Below are 25,350 nucleotides of genomic sequence, written 5' to 3' on the forward strand. Positions count from 1 at the left end.
AGCTGTAATCATCACACTGCACATTAGAGGCCCGGCACTTACTCATCTTATGACTGGAAGTTTGTCCTTTGACTGACACTTCCCCTGCCCTCAGCCCTGGTAAACAGGCATTTTACTCTGTTTCTATGAGTTTCTACATGACTCCACTTAATTATTAAGTTCAGAAACGGGATAAACTGATCTATGGTGTGCTTTTCCATACGCAGGTTACACTTTGGGATATAAATGTATTTGAAAAGGACCAGGTCGGTTACGGTGTGAAGAAGAATTTACAGGAGGCAAGAGTAGCGGGGGGCCCGCTGCAGACCCGCCGCCTTCCTCCGCGGAGGGGCGCTGGGCGCTAAGGCCGCGGCTGGGCGGTGACCCCGAGACACGCCGCACAGGCCCGAGAGGTGCTGAGCCGGAGGACACAGAAACGGACTGCGTGTGGGGAGAAACAAAGACGTGGGGGTCAAAGGTCAGGCTAGGTTCCTGGTACGAGCAATCATATGCGTGGACCGCACTGTAGTAAAGTCATAGCCTAGGAGACAAAGAAGACTAGGACGGAGGAAAGGGTTATAGTTTAGATACGTGATCCTCAAGGTGTGTTTTAAACATTCAGTGAAACTATAAGTGAACTATTGGAGGTAGCCATCCCTAGCTCTGGGGATAGGTTACGCCTGGAGACATGTTTGAGGTCAGAGTTTATAAAAGGTGTACACCCTCACACATAGTATATTTTATATGATTATCTTAGAGTAATTAGAATTTCCTAGAGAGCAATATTAATTTACCAATCTGCTGATTATAAAGATTAAAATACACATTCTTAAAAATTACATAAAGTGGTTTAAAAATGAAAGACTGTACTGTATGCAAACTTACAATCAAGAAGAGAAATGACCAGAGGCCACTGTTTTTCTTCCCATTGCGAAAAATGAATGCAATCACATATGTGAAGAAAATAAGGGATGTCACGTACCCAATACTACACAGGATCTGGAAAGAGAATATTAAGGCTGAAATAGGAAAATGCAATCTAGGAAAGTGCTCATACTTACACCTCAACTTTCCAAACTATGGGACAGCAACAGCAATGTGACGCTCTTTGGTTTAAGATGACTAATGTTACAGCATTCATTAAAATAATCTAATAACGTCATTTCCTAACTTTTTGCTGCTTACCTGAACTAGCAGGTTTTGGATTATGAATATGATTTCATCTGGGCTAAAAATGTAATCTATTATTTGCATCACAAGGAGGAAGGAGAAGTACAGTGGGACATCCACCAACGCCTGCCCAAACCAGTAAGCAGAAGGGTAGAGGCCCGAAATCCATAGCTGGGAGTGAGCTTTTTTCTGGTTAAAAAAAAAAAAAAAAGAGAGAGAGAGTCATCAAAAGGTCCTGAATAGTCAAGGCTGAGAAATTACAAATACATGGTCACAAACATTCTCTCTATGTCTCTTCTATCTATTAGGCTGATTTAGGACATGAGTTTCACTTTGTTAACTCTTCTTACCTTATAGTCACTGATGCTGCCCATCGCAATGTAAGGGGTAAAACAGGCCGCCACAGGGATCCAGATGAAGGCATAGGTCATGTGCCCATAGTCCTCTAAACTGGGCTCCTGAAATCATGCAGAACACACGGGTTCATGGCAACTGGGTATATAGTTCCTTTATACTTTTTTAACTACGTCACTCAATCAGTCAATCGATCTGACCACAAAAAGTACTTCCCAAGGTTCTCTCTGCAACGTCTTCCACACATTCATTTTCAATCACGAGTTGCAACAATGTGGAGACTTTGAACATGCATCCTGATATGCTTAGGAGGAAGCAAATTCCACCAGGCTGTAGGAATTGGCTAAGGTCCCACGGTTAATGTGTGCAAGGTAAACACAAAACTTCTGCAGAAATTCTGCTCTGCAACAAGGGGTGTGTCTTCGTCTACAGAAGGGGCTGGGACCAAAGCTAAACACTAGCCTCCAAAAGCACGCAGGCCACTGAGGCCGTGACGGCCACCTGAGTAGAAGGTGCTAGTAGCAGATCAAGGTAGAGAAAGCAGGGATGTCGCCACAGCACCCTTTCTTTCCATTTGGATCGCTCTCTCCTTCCTTTCTGCTCCCACCCCATAGCATTCTTCTCAGAAGCGAGAAGAAAGGGGCATGTTCCACAGCAAAGCCACACTCTCCTTTCTTCTCGAAGGCATTAAACTATAAAGAATGAAAGAACAAATCAGGCCACCGCCACCACCCCAGTCCACGTCCCTTCAGCCACAAATTGACCCTGCAGTGTTTGGATTAGATAGGAAATGGAAGCTTTGGACGGTCCTGGAATGGTAATAGGATAGGATAGGATAGGATAGGATAGGATAGGATAGGATAGGATAGGATAGGATAGGATAGGATAGGATAGGATAGGATAGGCCCAAGGTGTCATTAAAGAAGGCAAAGGGAGATTCAACGAAGTGAGATGAAAGAGATGACTTGAAGGCATAGATTTACACCTCCCTCCCCACTGTGGATATTCTGACTCAGAGGATCTCAGCAGAAAAATCATATTTTAAACAAGATCTGCCTCTAGTTCTAATTCAGCCAGTTCTCCAATTACCCAAAACTGAATGTTGTTTAATAGAAACTTAGTGCATTTCCAAGAAAAGCAATGTTAACAGCGATAGTGATAGTGATAATAAATGCCTTTTATTGAGCACCTAGGGTTTCCTACTTTTACGTGTTTTATCGCTCATGTTTATAATAACTTGGCCAACTGAATCGGTTTTTCACATTGCCTCATTTACTTCTTAAGAAACCCCTGTGATGAACTTTTTATGTGTATTTTTGTGTGGATCAGTGAACCATGGCCTACAGAAGTCAAATTGTTAAGGAGGCCCCACTGTCTACCTTGATGACTGGCTGTTTCAACCAGGTCCCACCACTTAGCCCCACAGATGGTAACAGATCTGAAACCAAAAGTCATTTCTTTTTCCCCGATTAATTGAATTTCCTGCTGTTCCATTGACCCTAAGTCATCCAATTAAGTTTATAATGTTATGTAATTATTGCTAAATATTGTATGTGTGTATATACATGTGTATGTATGTATGTACATAGTAACTTATATGAAACATAAACTTAGTCAAGAATAAGTTCATAAAAATTAACATGATGTTATTTTAGCATTTTAAGTATGTTTTTGAAAAATTCTATGGTTCAGGATAAGCGAGGTATATTATACTTACGTCAAAATATGTGCTTCTGTCTGTCTGGATGTGCTCTGAAGAATTAAAAACTCTAAGCAGAGCGTTGCTGATGATGTCCATGAGGACAGGGAAGCAATTCAGCCTTCTGGTATTGCACGCTACTGAAAATCTTGGATTCTGAAATAAAAAAAATATGCATTTGGAGGCCTCCGAAAGCCAATACAAAATCTAATGCAAGACTATGATAGGAAATCGTTCAAATTATTGACAACACAGTAAGGCCAAAGCACTGAATCCAACGAATGCCGCCATCGCTAATATTTGACGAAGTCCCAATATGCTGCAGGAAATCCAGTATCGTGCGTGGTCTTCACTGGCCACCACTCCAGCCGTGTGGCTATTCGTGCCTGCACGCTCACAAAACAAAATATCTCACTTGATTTTTAGCAGCAACCCTGTGAAACTCTGTAGTGCAACCTTGCTTTCGCGGGGCGGTAGATTTTGTTTCAAAATGTGATGCATTCGTTTTACAACCGAAGAAGGTGTGCACATGTGGAGAGCAGGAGGCAGGCAGCTTCGTAAGAGAGCATAGGTTTTCCCAGACACTGAGCTCGCGATCGCAGCGTTGCATGGAAAATCTCTTTTCAGACGACATTTTAAAATCGTTTCACAATATTAAGTTGTCATTATGCTGTACAGCTTGAACTCATACAATGCTGTATGTGAGTTATATCTCAGTAAAACTTGGGAAAACACACACTAAAAATGGACATTATATAAATGTAAACTATTGCTGGGGGGAGGATGGAGGTGGGAGAAGGCAGAGAGGGGATAAATGGTAACGAAAAAAATAAAAAATATATATATATCTTGAAGACATGATTATTTTTATCCCAAATAAAAAGAATGTAAGTAAATTATTATCTATTTTGGCCAAAAAGGGAAGCCAGCTTTGAGCACGCATTTTCACAGTCATAAATAAATCAAGTGAACTGTGTCTACCCTGTTCATTAAAGCGCTGTTTATCGACGTTAGGGGTGCCATTGTAAAAACGATTTTTCTGAGTGTACTGGAAACAAACCTGACCAAGACCTATCAAGGACTGCTTCGATCAAAGGTAGTTTCCGATTTTATTTTTGGCTTGGAAATCACGTCTAAAAATGAACTAAAAAGCTGCCAGCGGTGGAGCCCTGTGACGGTAACTGCCGAGCCGCACACCTGCCACGGCCTGCTCGCCTGCCCCGCTCGCCCGCGCGGGGTCTCGGCCCCCCTGCGGGGCCAGGCGGGCGGCACAGGAGTGAAGCAGCCGGGCAGGCAGCGGACGGCAAGGCGAAGGCTCGGGCTCGCCTGGGCCGCCGTTTCTCTGTTCCACCCGGGCGGCCAGGCGGTCACATGAAGGAATTTTTTAAGAGAAGGGAGAAATTTACATTTTTATGCGAAACACACCCATCTTAAATACTGCCAAGTAAGGCGGCTCTTCTCAAACTTTAATGAACACACCGATCCTCTACAGATATTATTAAAACACAGATTCTAACTCAGGCCTGAAGCAGGGCGTGGGCTTCTGCATTTCTAACAAGCTCCCAGGCGATCCAATGATCCTGATTCATGAACCACGCACTTCAAGTCGCAGGAAACTAAGTTTGTTTTTTTTTTGTTAACATCAGAGAGATGAGCATAAATATTTATCTAAAGATTTGACCCCTTTCAGTAAAGCATAGCAGGTAGGACTGGAGTTTCCCCTCCTATAAAAACCACACAGAATTCTACTGTAAAACAAGCAAACAAACAAACAAAAGCTAATATTTCTTTTTGGTTGAGGAGCTGAAGTTCACAACAGGTATCAATCCGACCGATGTTTGGAGGATTCACCAAAATGTCATGTGACTGATGTTCGTTTGGGAAGATTTATATTAATGACTGAAATGGAACATGAGTTAATAAGACCTAAGCTCATTGTTAATTAAAGCCGGGCACACAGTGCGGTCAGCAATGAACTGAAACAGCATTTCACCGTGTGCCACGTGGAGGCCCTGGCGGTCACCGCGGCCAGCCCCTGCGGGGGGCGCGGCCGTCGGGGCCCCGCGTACCTTGTCGTCCCCGGACACCGTGATGGCCCCGTTGTATGACGGCTCGTCGGGGCCGTGTCGAGCTCCAAAAGCATCCACTTCCAGAGCGATGTTCTGCTGCCTCAGTGCCTGTATGAAGCTTTCAATGCTTGACCCTGCCCAGAAGGTAAAGGGCAAAAGAAGCAGAAACGCAGAAAAACAACACAAATAATATTAAAACCACAACAGCTGGAGAACGGCCCTCGAACATTCCCGGCGTAAGGGTTAAGGATTTCCTTAAGAGGGCAGAAGTGATGCTGTGGCACTAAAACCCGTCGTGATACCAGGGATAGGACAAGGCGACTTTCCCCAGACGCTAGGCGTTTTACTTGTAATGTTGTTGGTGCAAAGACAGGCGTAACCCACAGACACAGACACTGAGATGCTGGCCCGAGGCAAGCGGGGCGGGGGGGGGAATGGGGGCATCTGTAATAGAGTCCACAATAAAAATAAAGTTAAGAAATACTATTGAAAATTAACTCTGTAATCCTGGAAGATATTCATCTCCTATTTTCTTAGAAATTTGGAACATACTTTTTTTCCAGAGCCCAAGAATGCATCTAGTACTTGAAAAATGTTACGGAAAGATCTCAAGCATCAGCCAACGGTTAAGCAAATTTGCCAAATGTGTTTCTAAAACCAAACTTCCAACCCTCTCTTTGTCATTTTTAAATTAATTTTCTGTTTGGCATCATGTGTGATTTCTAAGACATACAGAATCTATTTTTCCTTCATGGTTTATGCTGCCTGGGGAATCTCTCAACAAGAACAACATTTACAGGTGGCATTTGAGCTTCAAGTTCACCTGTTTTGTTGATGACCAGTAAGTGTGTCAGAGGAGCCTGAGGCGGTTGTCCCGGTGAGAGGAAGTACATATCGGGAGACAGTCCCCAAGAATAACTCCTTCCATATAGCTTATAGAATAGATATTCCAAAAACGGGGGGAAAAAGCTAATGCTCATAAGCAGTAATCTGCATAAAGAAAAGGGTAAGAGAAAATTAAAAAAATTCATGTGCAGCAACTTTTGTAGGTTTTTACACTTGGGCAGATAGTGGATATATTAATAGAAATAAATGATAAACACTAACCAATATACAAATCATGCTTTTCCTCACCTTTCCTTCTTTCTAAAATGAGATGGTACCTATGAAGCTATCCTTGGTATTTCTCTCTCCCCAGATGCCCCCCTGTACCTTTAAATATGTCATTCAAGGTCATGAAATCTGCTGATTATGACTTAAATCTCTCCAGTGCCCACATCTTTGCTCTGTCTCGGTCTTGCATTTCTTCTTTTTTGGGGACCACCGCAAGCTGGCATATCACCAATACCTAGACTTACTACACTCTGAAACTTGCTCTCTCCTATCTCCGATTTCTATAAATTACAACATTTTCTTATTCACTCAGGCTCCAAAGCTCGATTATTTTATACTCATTTCTCTCCCATCCATCCCTTTTCCAAATGGTAGAAAATTTCTATCTGTCATATCATCATTATTTATTGCCTGCACATATTCTCTCTTCTACTTTTCAAGTTTGGACATTAATTATATCTTTCCTGACCTCCTTTAATATTGTCCTAAATGGCTTTTCCCCTTGTATCCAGTGTCTTCTATTTCCACACCATTTGTATTGTTGCTCTGCTAAGTTTCTTGGCATTGAACAGAATAACCAGAAAAATAAAGCTTCAGTAGTTCCTTATTAGTCCCAAAGTCCGAACTCTCTAGCTCTATGTAATATATTATCAAAATTAGTTTTATTTTTTGCATACTCTATGTTGCAGTGAACTCAAATTAATAACAGTTCTTCAGGTTGCGCATGTATCTGCATGCTCAGAACTGCTCCCTCTGTCTGAATTTCCACCCTGCTTTCTCTCCTTAGCTAAACATTCCACTTTCTTACACCAAGTTCAAATTCCCTCTCATGTAAAATTCTTCTTACGATGCCCTTATTTGTTTTTTAAAAAATATATTTTTATTGATTTCAGAGAGGAAGGGAGAGGAAGGGAGAGAGATAGAAACATCAATGATGAGAGAGTCACTGATTGGCTGCCTCCTGAATGTCCCCCACTGGGGATAGAACCTGCAACCCAGGCATGTGCCCTGACTGGGAATCAAACCACAATCTCCTGGATCATGTGTCGATGCTCAACTGCTGAGCTATGCTTGCCAGGCTGATGCCCCTATTTGGACATAATATATCTTGTACTGAATGCTATAGTTAACAATATTGGTCCAATTTTTCACTATGCTTTTTTGCAGTTCTTCTAATACCTTCACGAGCCAAATCTCATGTCTGATCTATTTTGATAAGTGTTACACACATTGGCCACAGTGTTATGCAGAGGTGCTCACACATATCATTGAATGAATGAGTGTCCTGGGTGGAGAGCAGGGCTCATGCAAAGAGGTAGTATTCAGTGAAGAACCAGAAGCTGGAGGGAACTGTAGAGGTTCCAGAGAGTGAAGTGAAGCCTCTGCTAAGCTATGGCTGGAACAGAGGCAAGTCTTTGGGATGGAACCTAAGTGTTAACTTTCATGCTTCCGGTACACTACATCAACCCTTTGATAAGAGCAGATTCTTTGTGAAATTAAAAGAAAACCCCCGTACTTTATCTATTTTAATTACACACTCACCTAAGCAATAAAAAATTGGCTTCCATGTTAAAAAGGCCACATACAGTTGCTGAAATTTACTTCATCTGGAGTTGTAGTCCCCTTCTCTCTCTCTTGAATTTATTTTGAATGTGCCTACCAAACACACCTGAAACCCTTGGGTACTCACATGGTCATCAGAGGTTTTTTTTCATTCTTTAACTTTAGGAAGCGGACTTTTGCTATTGCACAGGTCTGCTGCCACCAGAGAGCCATGCTGCTGGCTGCTTTCTTTGTCTCATGAAAGGAAGACAAAACTTGTTCCAGCTCAACAAGGCTTCCTGTGTCCTTTGTCTTATCACTTTGTAACTGTCCCCAAACTCCAATATCTAGAAAATGTAAAATCAGTAATTTATAAAGTGCCATTTAAAATGTGAATTATTTCAATTTCCCTATGATCATCTAATTCACCCCGTGGTGTCAGAGTAGAGAGTCTTGGACAAAGGTACCAGTAATCTAATTCATGGTTTTACTTGAGCACCTGCTAGAGAAATGAGAATGAAGCAAAACAAGCAAACAAAAACAAAAAAGGTGCACTACAAGAAGAAAAAAATGATATAATAAAAGAAAACCTTGTATTTTCTGAAGAAAAAAAAAAGTTCTGTGACTACAACTTTAAAGGACTTAATTCATTATAGGGAAATCAATGGAAAGAAACCTATATTTAGCCAAGAAGAACAATCTATTCATGGCAAGAGATAAACTATCTTAGTACTTCTGACCCAAGTGGAAGAGTTAATACACATAGACCCCCTTCCCTTTCCCCTCTGGAAATATGAAATTGGTAGATAAAAAATATTTTAAAATATAGGTATAGTTGAAAACAAGATAAAAGAAGCGCCTAGAGAAATTGACCAACTCTAGACTTTCAGAAAGCTACATGAACATTAAAAGGTAAGTGTAACCACTAAGAAAAGATAATCAAGTGTATAACTTAAAAAAGGATTAAAAATAAAACCCCACTTGATCAATCAGAAAAACACACCCAGAAAATGGAAAAGTACGGTAAAGAGTACACACAGTAGGATGATCGTAAACCAGAAACAAGGAAATATCTTAAAGTCACTAGAGAGAAAAGGTAGAACACTTTCCAAGGTAATGACAATTAGACAGACAGAAAATTTTCAACAGTAACAATGGAACCCTGAAGACATTGGAATGATATAATCAAAATATAAGAAAAGTAACTGTCAATCTACAACTCTAATTTTCTTTTCTCTATAGCTCTTATACACAAGGAATATTATATTATGTACTTATTGTCTGCTCCATGAAGATCCAGTCTTACATACTGCAGTATTCCACATGCTTAGTAAAATGCATGGTACAAAATAGGAAATTCAAGATGGGAGACCAGCATTGAGAGAGAAGGGAAGGAAACAGAAGTACATTTCTATCTGCTCTATATTTTCCCAAGACTAGAATAAATCATTATACTCCAAAAGTATATAATTTCATCATTCAAAGCATATTTTCAAGATAAAATATTGCACAGAAATATAAAATTCTTTTTTTTTTACCTGATTCGTCAATAGCTGATTTTCCTTCTAGTTTCAAGAACACCTCATTCAAAGTTGTTACAGAAACACCATAATTCTCAATGCCTTGGTTAGAACATCTATCAAGATCCCTGTAAAGGTCTAAAGGTAGACACAAAAATGCACCAACGGAATATAATTTTAATGAGATTGATAATAACTATGCTTTTTAAAAACAGAAAATATTTTTGATAGACCAAATGCATTAATTGGAAACAAAGTTATCATATAGACATTCCCTTATTTATAAAATAATTAATACAGTATGTTAGTCTCCATGTCTTCTTGAGTATAAAATTTTAAACATTTATTTTTTTCATTCTTAGAAAACTACATATGTGAAGGATTCTAAAATAAATTAGTACATTTTACTTAATGTGTTTTTAAAGTTTTAATTGATAAGTTATGGGGAATGTTATGGATGGATTGAATATGTCAACCCAAAATTTATATGTTTACAACCCCATTATTTACTTAAGAAATATTGTCTAGCAAATAGATTTATACTTTCATGTTAGGGATAATTGTTAGACATTTACAATAATAAATGCAACAGAACTAATGCTATTATAACATCAGTATAAATCATTCTTCAGTCTCTACATTCTGTTACCTGGAAATTTGTTTGTCCTTTCCAAAGGCAAAATATATATGAGCTTTTCTTCACTCTGTGCTGTTAATTTGGCATCAGGGATGTGCTGTTTAACAAGTGATGTTATATTGTCTGGATCGCACATTTCATTCAAATGCAAACTAACATTTAAAAAAGAGTAAATTAGAGTTATTTTTCTCAAACACTATCTCTACAAACAATTGTAGTACGTGCTTGTGCTTTCATTAATGTTCGTGAGACAAAACACGTAAAATCTAATGGAAGAAGTGAGACATAAAAATAATAATATAGTCCAAACCATATCATCTATACCCCATGGTATAAGGGATGTTAGAGATAGAGAAGGTGACTCAAGGATTGTCATTTGGAGAAAAGAGATATTTGGCTAGGTCTTGGCTGAGCTGAGGTGGGAGAGAATGCCCAATGTTGTTTCCATCTGTTCAATAGCTCAACTTTGAATTCTCCCTTTGCTGTAAAGTATGAGTTCTGCAAAAACTAGCTCTTGAACATGGGAAAAACAAAGGCAGAGGTAGTTTGGTACAGTTGTTAAGAACATGGTTTTATTGTTCTACTGATCCATGTTCCAGAATGAAGATCTAATGTCTCTGAGCATCAGTGTTCTCATCTGTGAGATCAAACAATACTAACCTCTCAAAAAATTTCAAAATACAGAATAAAATAAAATATGTATAAGATAGCACAGGGCCTTGCACTAAGTAAGCCCTCAATATATGTTAGCTGGTGTTACTACTATTTTTTTTTAAATCCAAAATGTATTCAAGCCAAAGCTAGTCTGTCTTGTTATGAGAACACACAAAGTTCTTCATGAAATCATTAGATTTGAGCAATCCTGTTATTAGTCACATGCACTGAAATTTACTGAGGCTATAGAATGAATGATGAGGTATCACAACTGACTTTGATGACACGAACTTAAAAAAAATAGATTTTAGTAAAAGCTGTTATGTGTTTACAAGGTTTTGTGCTAAGCACTCTCCAGGATACCAAATAAGAAGAATAAAGAACCTTCTCTAACAGAGCTCATAACAAAATACAATATAAATATATATAACATGATATAAATATAATATAGAGCAGCATATTATAAAATAAGTGAGGGAGAAGTTGAGTTAAACAATTAAGTTCTTTGCACCTTGTTAATTACTCATCTGTCCAATATTTTTAGCCTTAAACGAAAAGTAGGTGTTATTACTGTTGTTCTATAAATGAAATTACTGACAATCAAGGAATTTAAATAGCCTAAGGCAACAATTCAAAATTATGCTTTCAGGGTTCTAGAAGAGTGGGTGCTTTTCAAAGAGAAAACATTCAGAAAAGACCTTCCAGAATGGATAAGATTGGAACATAGTTTGAATGAGCTGGAGGAAGATGTGTTAAACAGATGCCCCATCTCAAGCAGAGACAAGACCACGGAACACGCCTAGAGAACGGTGGGTGGTTCCTTTCAGTTGGAAAGTGTGGGTTCAATGAGGTCATACCAAACAACCATGCTGAGATGGTAGGCTTGACCAGATCAAACACCTGGAGTAAACAATGGGGGGATTCATTTAATCACTGGGGATAAAGTGACCTGAATTATTTTTTTAAAGAAATATTAATATTTTAGTGGGAAATATAGGGAGCAATTCATATCACACCTGTTATCTTGGTCCAAATATTCTACCACTTATAAATTATGTGAGTTGGGCAGATTATTAAAACTCTGCACCATATCAAAGAAGAACGGTAATACCATCTGGAAGTCATCTGGGTGATTAAATATGATCATATGAGCACTCTGTGTGTCCATATCTTAGCAAGTACCTAAACACAGCCAATGCTTAGATAGGCTTTGCTTAATAATGACAGTAACTATGAGCTGGAGAGGAGACAGGAGAGAATGAAGGAGAAAATGAATTCAGGGGCACCGAGGGGAGGCTATTGAAATTGTCAAAATAAGCCAAAATAAGCATCCGAAACATGATAAGAGAAAGGGCTAGAATATAGATACATTTCTTTTAGCAAACAAGGTGCTGTGAAAGTATTTTCCAAAAATTGTATTGAAACATGGCTTAATCACTGGTATAGTCTTAACGTCTGCGACTCCACATATCCTTTGTTCTAGCTACGAAAGAGCCGTTGTGGCTCAGTTGAAACACAGGTCTCTTGAAATGAACACACCAGTTGTGTAGCCTGTCCTGTGTAATATTAGTACTTCAACACACTAATATTGATATCACCTGTCCTCAGCATCTCCAGCCTGTTCTAACCTGCCTCCAACAAGAAGGTTCTACCTTAAATGGTAGCCGATGCCCCATTTCTTCTTCAGAAACAGGGACGAGCCTGCGCACTTCAGCTTCCCGTTGGATATAAACACCTTTCGATCTAAGTAGAAAAAAAAAAACAGGACAAAAAATGGTATTGAGTTGTTTTTTCACTATTTATAAAAGAACAAACCATTAATAAACAATGCATTTTACGAGCATGGCCCACTAAAACAGATGCATTCGAATTCTGATCACATGTAGGCCACTTTCTTTGTCATCCAGTAACTAAAATGATATGCATATGTTAGTTCATTCTCTAGTGTATTTAGAAAACTTATCATTCATTGAAAGGATCTGTTTCAAGCCAGCTGACATTCATACCGAATGCAGCATAGTATATCTCTGAGAAGAGCTACGTATTTTACAACCAATGCACTAGGGTCAATGTACTCGGGGATGTAGGTACTCAAATGGGCAAAAGATTCTCCTGTCTTGGCTCATGGCAGCCAAGCACATGGCAACTGTGTTGGAACGAATCTATACGTATTCCACACATGTTCCCGATTTCTCAACTAAGATACGTGAAAGAAAAGCAAGGGTCACCAGCCAGGATGTCAGCCTCATCCATGAACTGGGTGCTGAAGAGAATGACTCTGTCCGATCTCCTCTCTTTGAGAAGGTTCCACACACGGTGCCTTGAGAGAGGATCCGATCCAGCAGTTGGTTCATCCAGTAGCAAAATCTGCACAACAGGAAAACATATAAAATCATTTTCCCCTTCCAGGCAGAATTCTTTTAAAAAGCAATATACTAGTAGACGTATTTGGAGAAATAGCTTAGTACTTAGTTTTTTACTGTAACTGCTCTTTTGCATTTAGCATTTACAAATTGAGTCTGACTGAATATAATAATTTCACAGTCCTCAATCTGATGTCACCGGTAATCTTAGTTCCATTTACCTGAGGGTCTCCTAGAATGGCAATCCCAAAAGTGAGTTTCCTTTTCTGGCCACTGCTTAAATTTTGAGCAAGAATGTCTTGAATATTTTCCATTTCCAAGTCCCGTAAAATTCGTTGTACCTAACCAAATAAAGAATATTTGGTCCAAAACCCAGCATGTTTATTTTTAAAACACTGTCATTTTGCTGTTCATTACAAGGGGGCTGTTTGCCCTTTGGACAATGGACTTGGTAGAAACAGCACAAATGCATTTAGAATTTCCTAGGTAAGCAATTTCATCTCCATGGCTGTGTGACATCTAACATGGAATCTACCTCTTGCTCCACTTCCTGTGGCTGAATCCCTTTTACTTTAGCAAAGAGCCTGAGATTTTCCCTCACGGTCAGGAAGCCAAATTGCACATTGGATTGTGGGCAGACTCCAGTGAGCTTGCTGACGGTCTCCAAGTCAGCCACTTCCGAAAGTGAGTGATTATAGATGGTGACTGATCCTAAAAGTTAAAGAAAGACAGCACCAGGGTAATGTTACATGCTTTATTTAAGATATTTTTAAATGAAAACAAACAAACAAACAATATATGTCCATAACTAAAGTCCTTTAAAGATATTTTACCTACCTGTAAGGAATACACTATTGACTAATTAAAATTTTAATGTTCATAATACATCTGATCCAGTTGGGATGCCAATTAATAAGCCTAAAACTACTTATCAGGAAATATTTAAACCACAAAGACTTTCCTAAATAAAGAGAACATGAATCTATAAAAGAATAACTTGAAGAAACTTCCAAAACTTTAAAATACCTGAGTGTGACTAGTAGTTAATGAAACTACTATTGAAATCAAGTAATAAACTAATTAACTAATGAAATGCACAGTTCATTCATTTGCCCATGTTCTCATCATTGGATAATTGTTTTATCACCTGATGTTGGGGCCGACAGTCCACTGAGTATGTTTAACAGGGTTGTTTTCCCAGCTCCACTGTGACCAAGGAGTGCAGTGATCTGGCCTTCATATATGTCCAATACCAGACCTGGCATTATTTCAAAAAAGTTACAGTCAGAGCTTACATAGTAACCTTACATTCTCTGAAATTTTCATAAATTCTTATAACATGAGTATATTTGGCTAGATTTAGTCAAAATAAAATCCATCCCCGAATTCTTTCCTTTAAAATTGCACCTGCTGTGATACACACTTTATAGCTGTAATATTACCATAATATATTATTATATGATTAACAATTTTGAAGATCAAAGCAGTTTTGTTATTAAAGATGGGCTGACTGCAATAAGATAGCTTTAAGATTAGAGAATGTGATGAGTGGAAAATAAACTATCATGATGGCATCACACATCTCTCAAACCCGTAGAATATCAAGGGTGCAGCCAACTTTCTAAAATCGTTACATGGTTTTTCATTTACTGGGAAGGAAGCGTACTGTGTTCAAACAAAGGAGCATCACGACAGCCGGAATATCCGTTCTTACTCTACCAAGACAGCATCCCAGTGAGACATAGTCTCCAAACCAACCAGCCATGTTAAATATGACATTTTATTACCTTCCAAAGCTTCTATTGTTCCATGCTTTCCTTTTTTATATTCCTTTTTAAGGTTTTTTATTCTGCAAAAAAATAAAAGACGAGAATGTTTTGAGGAGACTGTAGAGGACAGAGGGTTGATACATCAAGTCACCGAGGCTGTGAGGGAACCTGGGGATTGTCTTCCTTCACACAGGCCCAGGTGACCTGCAGAAGCTTCTAGGGCCTCTCGTCAAAGACAACACTCCTGGTCATGGTACATGGAACAGGCTACACTACAAACCAGCGCATGGCAATAGAACGCTCTGAGGATTGTGACAGATGACTGACTGAGAGGAAAGCAGGAAATTAAAGCAACGAGGAGAATACTATGGTGGCCATACTGGTGTAGAAAAAGGAGTGGCACACCCAGTAGAAAGATGGGGACTTCAGAGTGAGACCATCCTGGCCTGGGTCACGTCCCAGTTGTGCCAATCACCAGCTCTCTTACAGATTCTATGGACTCTAAACTCATTGAGTTCAGTTTTTCAGCAGTAAAATGTCGATGACATTAGCAAGAAGGCAGCCACCTGCAAGCCAGGAAGGAGCCCTCACCTGTTGGTTTGGCTAAGATACTATGCGTACAGTGCAGAATGCTTGGTGTATAGAAAACTTCCAAACAAGATGAGATAAGGGGACAAAGACAAGGGAAACTGATTACAGAGGGAAAAAATCCAAAATACATTGAAGGTCTGCTCTAAGTCAGGTCCCATGCATTTCATCTGCATTATTTTTGTACATCCTCACAACAAACCAGCAGGTGAGGCCTCCTTCCTGGCTTGCAGATGGCTGCCTTCTTGCTGTGGCAGGGAGCTCTGGTCTCTCTTCCTTTTCTTATAAAGACACTAATTTGCATTACTTGGGGGGCGGGGGGCACCATTCAGTCATAGCCTGGGTATAATCCAGTTAAGTACGGGACTAACTATGGAGAGGATGGGCAGTGAGGTGCAATGGCCTTGGAGTTGAGCACATGTCGCTCGAGTACTGCCTCTTACCCAAACCTGTGAGGCACTGGGCAAGTTGCTTGGCTTTTCTTCGGCTCTGTTTCCCCACCTTTTCTTTTTCAGGCACTAATGGCTGTTAGCTGGTTTTATTCTCTCCTACCAAATACACAATATGAATGATGGATTTTCCCCCCCACGTTTTAATAAAATATAGCCTTCATGTTTAGGCAGTACATTCTACATTAGGCAGAATCCACTCTGGCTGGCACAGTCATGCATTTTAATTTCCATCCTTCTGCCTTCTATCCTGAGGAGTGATTGTGAGCCCAGCTGCCTTGGCCTCTGGGACAGAACGGCCTACAGCTGCAGAGCCCCGTGCACTGGCCCGCTGGTGGCCGTGCAGGCCACAGCGACGAAGCAGGACGGCAGCCTTGGGTTTCCAGTGCACAGAGCACACCTCCTAGGCCATCCCGACAGCCAGATATGTGAGAGTCTCTGCTTAGCCCTGATCGCACCCGGTTCTGGCTCAGACCCTGGAAGGGACGTGGAACTTCGAGTTCCAGCTCGGAGAGAGATGGCAATTCTTGACAATACGGCAGGAGCTCCTGAAGAACAACAGAAGACTGCCGCGGTGTCTGTTCCTGCTAAACCTCTGTGCTTGAGAAGCTAACTCCGCAGAGACTCTCAATATCACAACGATTCGGTTAAAATAGGTGAGAGGAAGAAGTGGACTGGAAAGGCGTCGTTGAGGAGTGAAATAAAGTCAACGCTGAATCACAGACAAGTTTTGAGCAAAAGTCTAAAGAATTCAGGGATTTCTAGTTGCTTGGAAATAAGGGAATCAGCAGGACGTAAAATACACAGGCTGCCTCAGGGGAAAAGGCGCAGGGCATGAGCACCCCTAACGTGCCTTTCCTGCCCACCTCCCTGGAGAGCCTGCCTCCCCTTCCCGCCTCGCCTGCCTCTTCCTTCTCATCATATTAACCAGGAGGCACAGGGCGAGGGACCGAGTGAATCACACAGAAAAGGGGGTCAAACTAACCGGGAGGTGGTGGCAGCGTCTGTCACAACGAGAGCAGGCAGAGGAAGAGAGCAAAGCACGCAGAGCAGAAAACAGAGAAAACGGGAATAGGAGCCCCATGCGTTCACAGGGTTGCTGCTGTGCCGCAAGCTGTTAGCAAACGGAAATGCTGCCAATGTGAGAAAGCAAGGTGTTATCGAGAGAGGGTAGCCCTTCGGGCGGGTAGCAGCCTGGACATCGGTGGGTACAAAAAGGCCCCGAGGGAAATCTTTGCCACATCTAGGCTTTGCCCCATAGACCTCTGGTCTCGGACCAGTGCTTTCTTTGCACCTCCATGGAGTTTATTTGTCACCTGATGGCTTCTTTCCCGTGAAATTCTGGAGACACTGGTTCAAAAGCATCATTAGGTGGAGAATCCGAATCTGTTTCGCTCTCAAGGGCCATGTGGTCAGCCCTGGGGTGTGGAAACCAAAAGGAGGACTTCAGGAAAAACCAGGGAGATTGTCGGCGTCCGTACTCAGCTACATGCACAGGAGGCGAATAAACTTTGCGTCAGTCACCATTTAAGGATCCCAGGCACCCTAGCAGTAGCATTCTTCACCTAGTTCTGATACAAGCACTAACAACATAATTCATCGCTCTTTTTAAAAAGAAACGATCAGGAGGGTCATGGCAGGACAAGATCTTAGAAGGTTATTCTATAAACACAGTGCAGAATACCATTAGGCTTATTTTTAAAATTTTGAAAAAATGCTAATTTGTATTCAATACACTGTATATTTTATTCAACCCAAAATATCCTAAATATTATCATTTCAATGTATAATCAAGATCGATATTATTAATGATTAATAGTATACTTTTTACTCTAGCACTAAGTGTAGACAGTTATAAAAATACAGTGAATGAAACCGTGTTGAGTCAAAATCATGATTGTACTTACTGGGCAAAATTTTGTCAAAATATAATGTCAATACCAAGTAGAGCAAAGTATCAAAAATCAACATGAAAAAAGTAGCTATTATCAGGTTTGGGTTTGAAGAGTCCAAATGGGTGCTTGCATTCACATCATAGTCCAAATGTATAAGCTGAAAAAAACACATACGTTGAATATTAAAAGGATACACAGAGCATCGAGAATTATTATTGTCTTATCATAGACACTTGGATTGAAAAGATAAATAAAACATAATTCCTCTTTTCACAGAGCTCTAAGCTACTGGCAGATATAAGAATGAAACCATCTCACTACAAAGCAGTTTGGGACGTGAATGGAAGGAGGTCCCACCAGCCACAGAGGCAAGTCCCCCTCGGCAGAAGTAAAACTCAAGGGAGGTGATATTTGGGCTGGGCTGCCTACAGGGTTGCATCCTGCTTAGGGTGGGAAAAAGGGGGGTATTCTGGACAGGGGACAGGATTTGGAAGTAAAACCACGAAGGGGTGAACGTACTTCAGCGGTAGGGCAGAAGACAGAACCATTACTGAGTATGGTAGGACACAGTGAGTTTATAGGCAACATCACCCTTCATTTAGCATTTATAGTTACGATGTCATAACTACAATTCATTTTCTGAGAGGAGATTCAGTTTCATTTAAATTGGCCAATCGAAAAATAAAAATGTATTTCTATGGAATTCTTGGTTTTCAAATACTTGGCGGTAATATTTAGGGTCATGATTCCTGAGCATTAAACTAGATGCGTCTTCATTGGGATGGCCCATTAAAAGTAAAAGCAGAACCACGTCAGTGATGGAGCATCGGCCTGCATTTAGGGACTTAGAGAAAACGAATTGGGCTAAGAGGAAAAACATAAAAACATGCATCTCCTATCTCTTCGGTGTGTATCTTTACGAAGGCAGATGGGAATTTTGCTGTTCAGCACCTGTAGCATGAATTATTCAGAGGGAATCTGTTATAAATATTTTTGTAAAGAAATTAAATAGTCACATCAGCTCTTACCTGGGCCATCCCAGCTGTGAAAGCAAAAGGGCTGAGAAGGCATAAGGTCCATTCCAAAGAGGCAGGAAGATGCCTGTACAACGCGGTGAAGCCCAGACCCCCCCAGATGACCGTGAGCAGGAAGACGACCAGGCCGGCGAGGAAGGGCTTCTTTACCAGGACACTCATCATGAAGGCTAAAGTTATCTGAGACAAGAGAAACGCGTCAGGTTGCATATAATCCTCTGGGAATCATCAGGAGCGTAACAAAAAGAATTTCATAATACAAATTCTATTTCGCCCATTCCCTCCCCACCCTAGATGCTTCCTCGCGTAAACGCTCAGATTCCGCACACAGGGGAGAAGGGGCGGGGGCGGGGTCGGTGGTAAGTAACCGGTGGCTTTTCCTGAGAGCGGGAAAGGGAAGGGAGAGAGGGGTTCAGTTCGCCAACTCACCAAAGACAGGCCATAGAGGAGAGTGAGGGCGAAGACCACCGCGTAGCCCGTTAGGACCACGACACGGGAAGCCTTTACAATGAGCGCCATCAGAGTCGCCGTGACCGAGATGAAGGCGGCGTACGTCACACCCCAGGAGAGCCTTGCGGGGAAAGGGGCGTCAGCGCGGCCTGCTGGGTCGCCGCCACCTGCCCCACTCCTTCACTCGGCAAGCGACCGCGAAGCTCATCGCAAAGCAGGAGCAAAGGGACTCCAACAGCTCATCGATCAGAAAAGCTTACCTGCCCCTCAAGTTCCTATTCTACAGGGGGACGTAGGCAACAAATAAGCGACCAGGTAAAACAGGCAGCTAGTTATAAAATAAGAAAGAAGCTAGGTGATAGAATGAGAGTGAGGGGGAGAGGTTTTTGGGGAAAACAGTCCCGAGGACTTGTCGGTTCTAGACGTGTCTCAGTAAAGGAACTGTAGAAATACCGTGGACCGAAACCAGCGACTGAGAGCCGTCCTTTGCATTGGCGAGTGAGTCTGGGTTTCAGCAATCTCTAGAATTAGACTTTCTTTAATTCAGCGGAGTATGAAAGGTGTCATTCACCAAGCCTATACGTCCATCTACCTCACTTACGCCTAACGCACTCCTTTATGAAAGCCACCAAGTTCAAATGTGACACTTTATAGGCCTACGGAGTCCAGCAGACCGCTCCGCTGCTGTGCGCTGCGTGTCGGACCGCGCCCAGGGACTTACCAGAACGCCGCCTCTCGAAGTCCCATCACTGTCATCAGGGGCTTCATGTATTGTCTTTCCCGGGCAACATTGACTGATACATAGTATATGAACACAGAGAAAGAAATAACGCAGAAGAAAATGAGAATGTTCGTCATAACTTCTGTTTGAACAACGAAAGGTAGTATCTTCATATTGATACCAGTAGCTGACATGAGCTCTTCCATCACTGAGTGATTTGTTGTGATCTAAAGAAAGATATTAATGAACAAATTGTTAGTATGAGGCTAATTATAACCTCATGCACTGCCTCTCATTGGAAAGAAATTATGTGCATTCCACATTTAAATAAATTCGCCTGTCATGGCCTGTCCCCATGGAGTTCCTGCCACACTCCAGTTCTCGTCTTGATTCCTCAGAATAGCCCTATCGACCATCTTCACGGGACAAAGTTCGACTCAATCTCAAAGCCTCGGCTGGTCACTCCAGTCAGTAGGGCCTCTCTGATATATCTCATCAGAGTATCTTGCTTCATTGTTTGCCTAGCTCACCATATGTAATCTCACGATAGAATCTAAACTCTTATTATGACTGTAAGTCCATTTCTCTCCCCTCACTATCCAGTATCCGCGAAGAAAATCACCTGTGTTCCACTCATTTCCTGACCCTCAGTGCTTAGTGCAATGATTTAAATACAGTCGTGCACCGCGTGACAACGTTTTGGTCGGTGACGGACTGCATGTACGACAGTGGTCCCATCTCCTCGTGACACGGCGTCCTAACATCGCGGTGCACAGTGGGTCATGACCACATAGTATTTGTTCAGCGCACTGTGCCCAGTAAATTAAGTGAATAAATTAATGTATTGATAAGATAGGACCATTCCAAAGATACCAATCGTCCATCAAAATTTAACTTGCAGTGCAATTTGTTTCTTTCACTTAATACTCACTTCTATGATAGCGGCGTTAATGGCAGCTTGAAACGCTATAAAGCCTTTCTCCCAGAACAGTGAGCATTCACAGGTGACTTTTCTATCTCTTGTTCTACAATGAGCTTTGAAAAAAGAAGACAACATAAACAATTTTGATGGGATGGGATGATCTTGGTTATAGGAAAGATGAAGACCAGATGTTCCGAAACGCGCTCCAAGTTCACAATAATACAGCGCATGGGAGGGCTTTGCAGGTGAGGTTCGTAGAGTAGACCCAAGGAGGGCACACTAGAGTTGCTTTGCTCATGTAAAGATTCCTTCTCAATAATTTTTCATTCAATCTGATGATTCTCTCCATTAGCCAAGAATATTTTGTTGAGTTTCCTCTTCCGTTGCTTGTGCCAAAAAAGCACTAGGTTTTTTAAATATTTGCAAATCATTGAGCAAGAGCCATTTCTTGAGGTTGTATTTAGGGCTAACACAGGAATACAGTTATGTACCATATAATTATATTGGGGTCAATGATGGGCCACATATAATGAAGTTGAAAAATTCCTATAGCCTAGGAGCTGACTATTCAATCAGGGGCACTGACTTCTTCTCCCTTAGATTGTCAAATAAAAATATGACAACAGCCAATACAACAATAGCTGTCCGGTGTGAATGAATTGAAATTATACCTTTTTTGTGTGAGATCAGCAAAAAATATATTTTTTTGGTGTGCCACAGAATTTTAGTAGTTTATGTGTACCATGAGATGAAAAGGTTGAAAATCGCTGGCCTAGGGACACCGTAGCCATCATAACATTGTAGTACAATGTGTTTCTAGGATGTTTGTGGTGACACTGTTGTAAACAATCCTACTACACGGCCAGTCATATAAAAGCACAGCACATACAATTTTGTACAATCCAAAATACTTGATGGGACCATGTAAATGACCATGTTACGGGCTTACGTATTCACTATACTATATGTTTTATCATTGTTTTAGAGTGTACTCTTTCTCCTTCCAAAAAAAGTTGGCTGTAAAGCAGTACGCCAAGTTACGTCAACAGCAACCTCCCCCATCTCACGTTGACCGCATCTCGAATGCATCATTTTCTCTTGTGCTTGATTGAACCTCGTGTTGTTTTGTACAGTGACATGCCCCCTACTGGGGATCAAGCCCGCAACCCAGGCATGTGCCCTGACCCAGGATAGAACCGGTGACCTCTCGGTTCATGGGTCGACGCTCAACCACTGAGCCACAATATATACGGTGAGGCACAAGTATATATTCTTAATAAAACAATATACTTAAGAACATAGGCTTTATTTGATAAGAATGAATCTCATTACGTTCCGGAATTAAAAATATGGGTATGTTGTGTATGGTACTTCAGTTCTCACATATACTTCCTTGTGACTAATGACATAACAGCAAAAAAAAATTTTTTTTCTAATAGGAAAGTTACCTGAATGGTCTCTGTGTTCCTTCATTATGGGGATTCTACCTCCCCAGAAAAACTTTAAATGATAGGAGAAGTTATCATTAAAGATGACTCTCACTGCATCTATAGAGTAGTTTAAATCCAGTTCATTCATGCTTTTTTCATCAGGCCATCCTGTGATTGTTCTTCCTGCCAGGTAAAAGAGGGGAACAGTTACGTCCAAAGACAGCGTACCCTATGCAATCACGGTAAAGCTATTTTATGTTAAAGTCATCTCTTTACTAAAGGCAGTGCTGGTCCTAAATAAGAGATGCACACTTGCTGTATGTGGGGTGGGGGAGTGGGGGGGTGGAGATTCTAAAGCTCTAGATAAAATCAGAAGTGCTGTGAGGCAATCCTTTTGATCACAAACAGATTGTGCCTTCCCAAATAAAATGTTTAACCAATGACTTTGGAATAATAGCAATACCAATGCATACATTTAAACTCAAGTGCGCACAGCCCTGTCCAAAGTTGAAATACATACTACAATTATAAATATAGCCTATAATTATAATATACGAGGTGGGGCCAAAGTAGATTTACAGTTGTGAGTACATGGAAACACAGTTTATTCCTGTCTTCTTGTTTATTATTTACTGTAGTATTTTCCATACAAAAACTGTGAGTCTACTTTTGCCCCACTCTATTTATTCCCATTTGACAATGGCATCAATATGGCCAAACTCCAAAGAGAGCATAGAATTGTTCAATTTGGGGAGTGTTTCCCCCAAGAGACTTTGTTTATTCTAAAATATATAATGTAAATGAATGACTCTTATTGACCAAATTTGGGCCATTTAACCCACAGCCTGGATTCTGTTGAATGCAAACGCCTGGCAAAATTCAACGTGTTCCATTGTCTTCTGTATTTCCTGCCATCTGGCAGCTGGAGCAGAGGTTTAATTAGACCCAGGTCCAATCCTTTGGGCCCGGACTACAGGTGGTGGCATAATCTTTCATCAGGATCATAATTTCTGACTGTCTCACGTTCAGATCCATTAATTCAACAAGAGTTTCAAAATGATGACGTCCTATTTCCATCATTTGTTTTTCATTTGGTCATAGAAAATGTTTATGAAACAGTACTTTCCAGCATCTGTTTGGTTAGCCAATAGTACAGTTTACATAGGATAAATGCTGGTGCTTCCCCTTTATTTACAAATGTTCATAACAACTGATTCCCTATCGTCCTCCAAAGGCAAACATTGTTGTCTTTGAACATCATGATGAAAGCGTGCATTTAAATATACATTGGATGAGTTTCAAATCCTTGCGCTTATTCATGGTGATGAAGCTTAACATATGCCAGCTTTGACCAGGGGGAATCTCTTGAATTTAACTGCTGAGTTTTGTTGTTTCTTTTGGACACAATCTATTTGCTCTCAGTGGTTTCCTAGCTATTTGGAAGGCGGAGATTCCTCCCCTGTAAATGTCCTGCCCCAGATCTCTGCATCTCCTTTCCTCCTGCACTGAAACTCCTGCGTTCCAAGGACCCAGGGGTGAGAGAATTAGACTATTCTATAATTAGTTATTTGGTATGTCCCACTTTATGTATATAACAGCCTGGGAACAGCATTCTAATGCTACACCACCACTGCAATTACTGAAAATGGTTTCGATCATCCTCAGATTGGTTCTCTCTGCGTTGCAGTGGCTACTGGTTTCTTCGCAATGGGTTCTCATCCTGTTCTCGGGCCCATCAGATACCCTGCTGCAAGCCTTGTGGTTGTTAGGGCTTCTGCCCCACTCACTTATATTTGGGGGCTCAAGGAAACACCTATCACCTGTCTGTTGTAAACATTGCCTATGGTTTCTTGGTTTTGCTGTCTAATTGCTCTCAATTTTTATGTATCTCAAGAGATTAAAAAACTATGCTCTCACCATTGGCCAATCTTTTCAGAATATTCTCACAAACATACATTTGAACAATCCTGAACTATCTCATTTTAATATGGACTATAAAAAGGAAAACCCTCTTAATATAAAACTTCCTAACCAGGAGACTAGTAAATATGGTAAGAAAATCTCCTTGATGTTAGAAAGGAATGTGCATTAACATTGTGAATTAAATCTAGAAACTTAAGCATTTAACACAGTTTCTCAAAGGAATTCCAAAGTGAACCTGTGTATTTTGCAAACAAGGGCACTGCCCTGAATTTCTGGAGAACGTACCTTTCATGAATGGGGCTGAAGCCACTTTGTTCATGATCTCCTGGGTAGTTTTGGATTCGGGTGCAAATGCAATAACATAATCAGAATCATTGAAGTGATCTACACGTCCCAGGTCCCTGGCAGGCATCTGAAGGAAGTCATCAGGGTGGTGTACAGCTAAAGAAAACAGGTACGCAAACAGCACCAGCAGCAGTGAGAAAAACCATTCCTGCACAGCAACGAGAGGAGATGGAGCAAGTCAGTAGCTGCTCGGCCACAGACACATTAAAACACTTGTGTTTCCATGTTGCTTAGGGACATCTGTAATACTTTCAGAAATAAAGATAAATCTTTAAAAACACATAATAATAATATAGTTTAAAGGAATCTCATTTGAAATAATAGCAAAGTCCATAATTTAAAAAAAGTCCAGTCTGTTAGTTAGAAATAGAATATATACGCAGCGGTCTAAATAATGAAGATACGGCGTTTGTGTTGCCTGAGCAAACACTGCCTCGTCTCCCCCTGCAAGGACACGGGGGCCGGGGCCATAACGTACCAACAGGGCTTCTCTCTTCATCCGCCACTTTTTCAGGAAATTCTTGCAGAGGAGGGCCCACGTTTGCTGGCCCACGCTCACGTGCCTCTTGTTCATCCCGACCTGTTTATTTAAAAGAAAGAAGGCAATGTGGAAGCGTGAAACAGGGAACGCTGTGCAACCAAACCAAGAAGAGGCGTCGCAACAGCAAAGAGGGGAGCGGAAGGGCTAAAAGACAGACAAAAGGGTGGTCGAGCTCACTGTCGG

At 41.0% G+C, this 25,350-nt stretch overlaps 1 protein-coding gene across 1 annotated transcript in view; it reads right to left on the bottom strand.

The window, feature by feature from the left end:
- Positions 1-25,350, bottom strand: part of ABCA9 (ATP binding cassette subfamily A member 9) — a 42,033-nt gene that overhangs the window by 12,576 nt on the left and 4,107 nt on the right. The window contains 24 exon segments of the mRNA XM_016201464.2: positions 865-978; positions 1,165-1,338; positions 1,500-1,607; positions 3,221-3,358; positions 5,272-5,405; positions 6,095-6,261; positions 8,075-8,273; positions 9,465-9,584; positions 10,096-10,235; positions 12,390-12,480; positions 12,966-13,104; positions 13,322-13,441; positions 13,636-13,811; positions 14,248-14,358; positions 14,888-14,949; positions 17,223-17,391; positions 17,814-17,958; positions 18,830-19,015; positions 19,265-19,406; positions 20,007-20,233; positions 20,938-21,041; positions 22,377-22,541; positions 24,567-24,774; positions 25,105-25,206. Of these exon segments, the coding sequence (XP_016056950.2) occupies positions 865-978; positions 1,165-1,338; positions 1,500-1,607; positions 3,221-3,358; positions 5,272-5,405; positions 6,095-6,261; positions 8,075-8,273; positions 9,465-9,584; positions 10,096-10,235; positions 12,390-12,480; positions 12,966-13,104; positions 13,322-13,441; positions 13,636-13,811; positions 14,248-14,358; positions 14,888-14,949; positions 17,223-17,391; positions 17,814-17,958; positions 18,830-19,015; positions 19,265-19,406; positions 20,007-20,233; positions 20,938-21,041; positions 22,377-22,541; positions 24,567-24,774; positions 25,105-25,200 (3,435 nt within the window). The 5' untranslated portion in view covers positions 25,201-25,206.

This window comes from Miniopterus natalensis, chromosome 17 (genome assembly GCF_054644295.1).
Source record: "Miniopterus natalensis isolate mMinNat1 chromosome 17, mMinNat1.hap1, whole genome shotgun sequence".
Taxonomy (NCBI): domain Eukaryota; kingdom Metazoa; phylum Chordata; class Mammalia; order Chiroptera; family Miniopteridae; genus Miniopterus; species Miniopterus natalensis.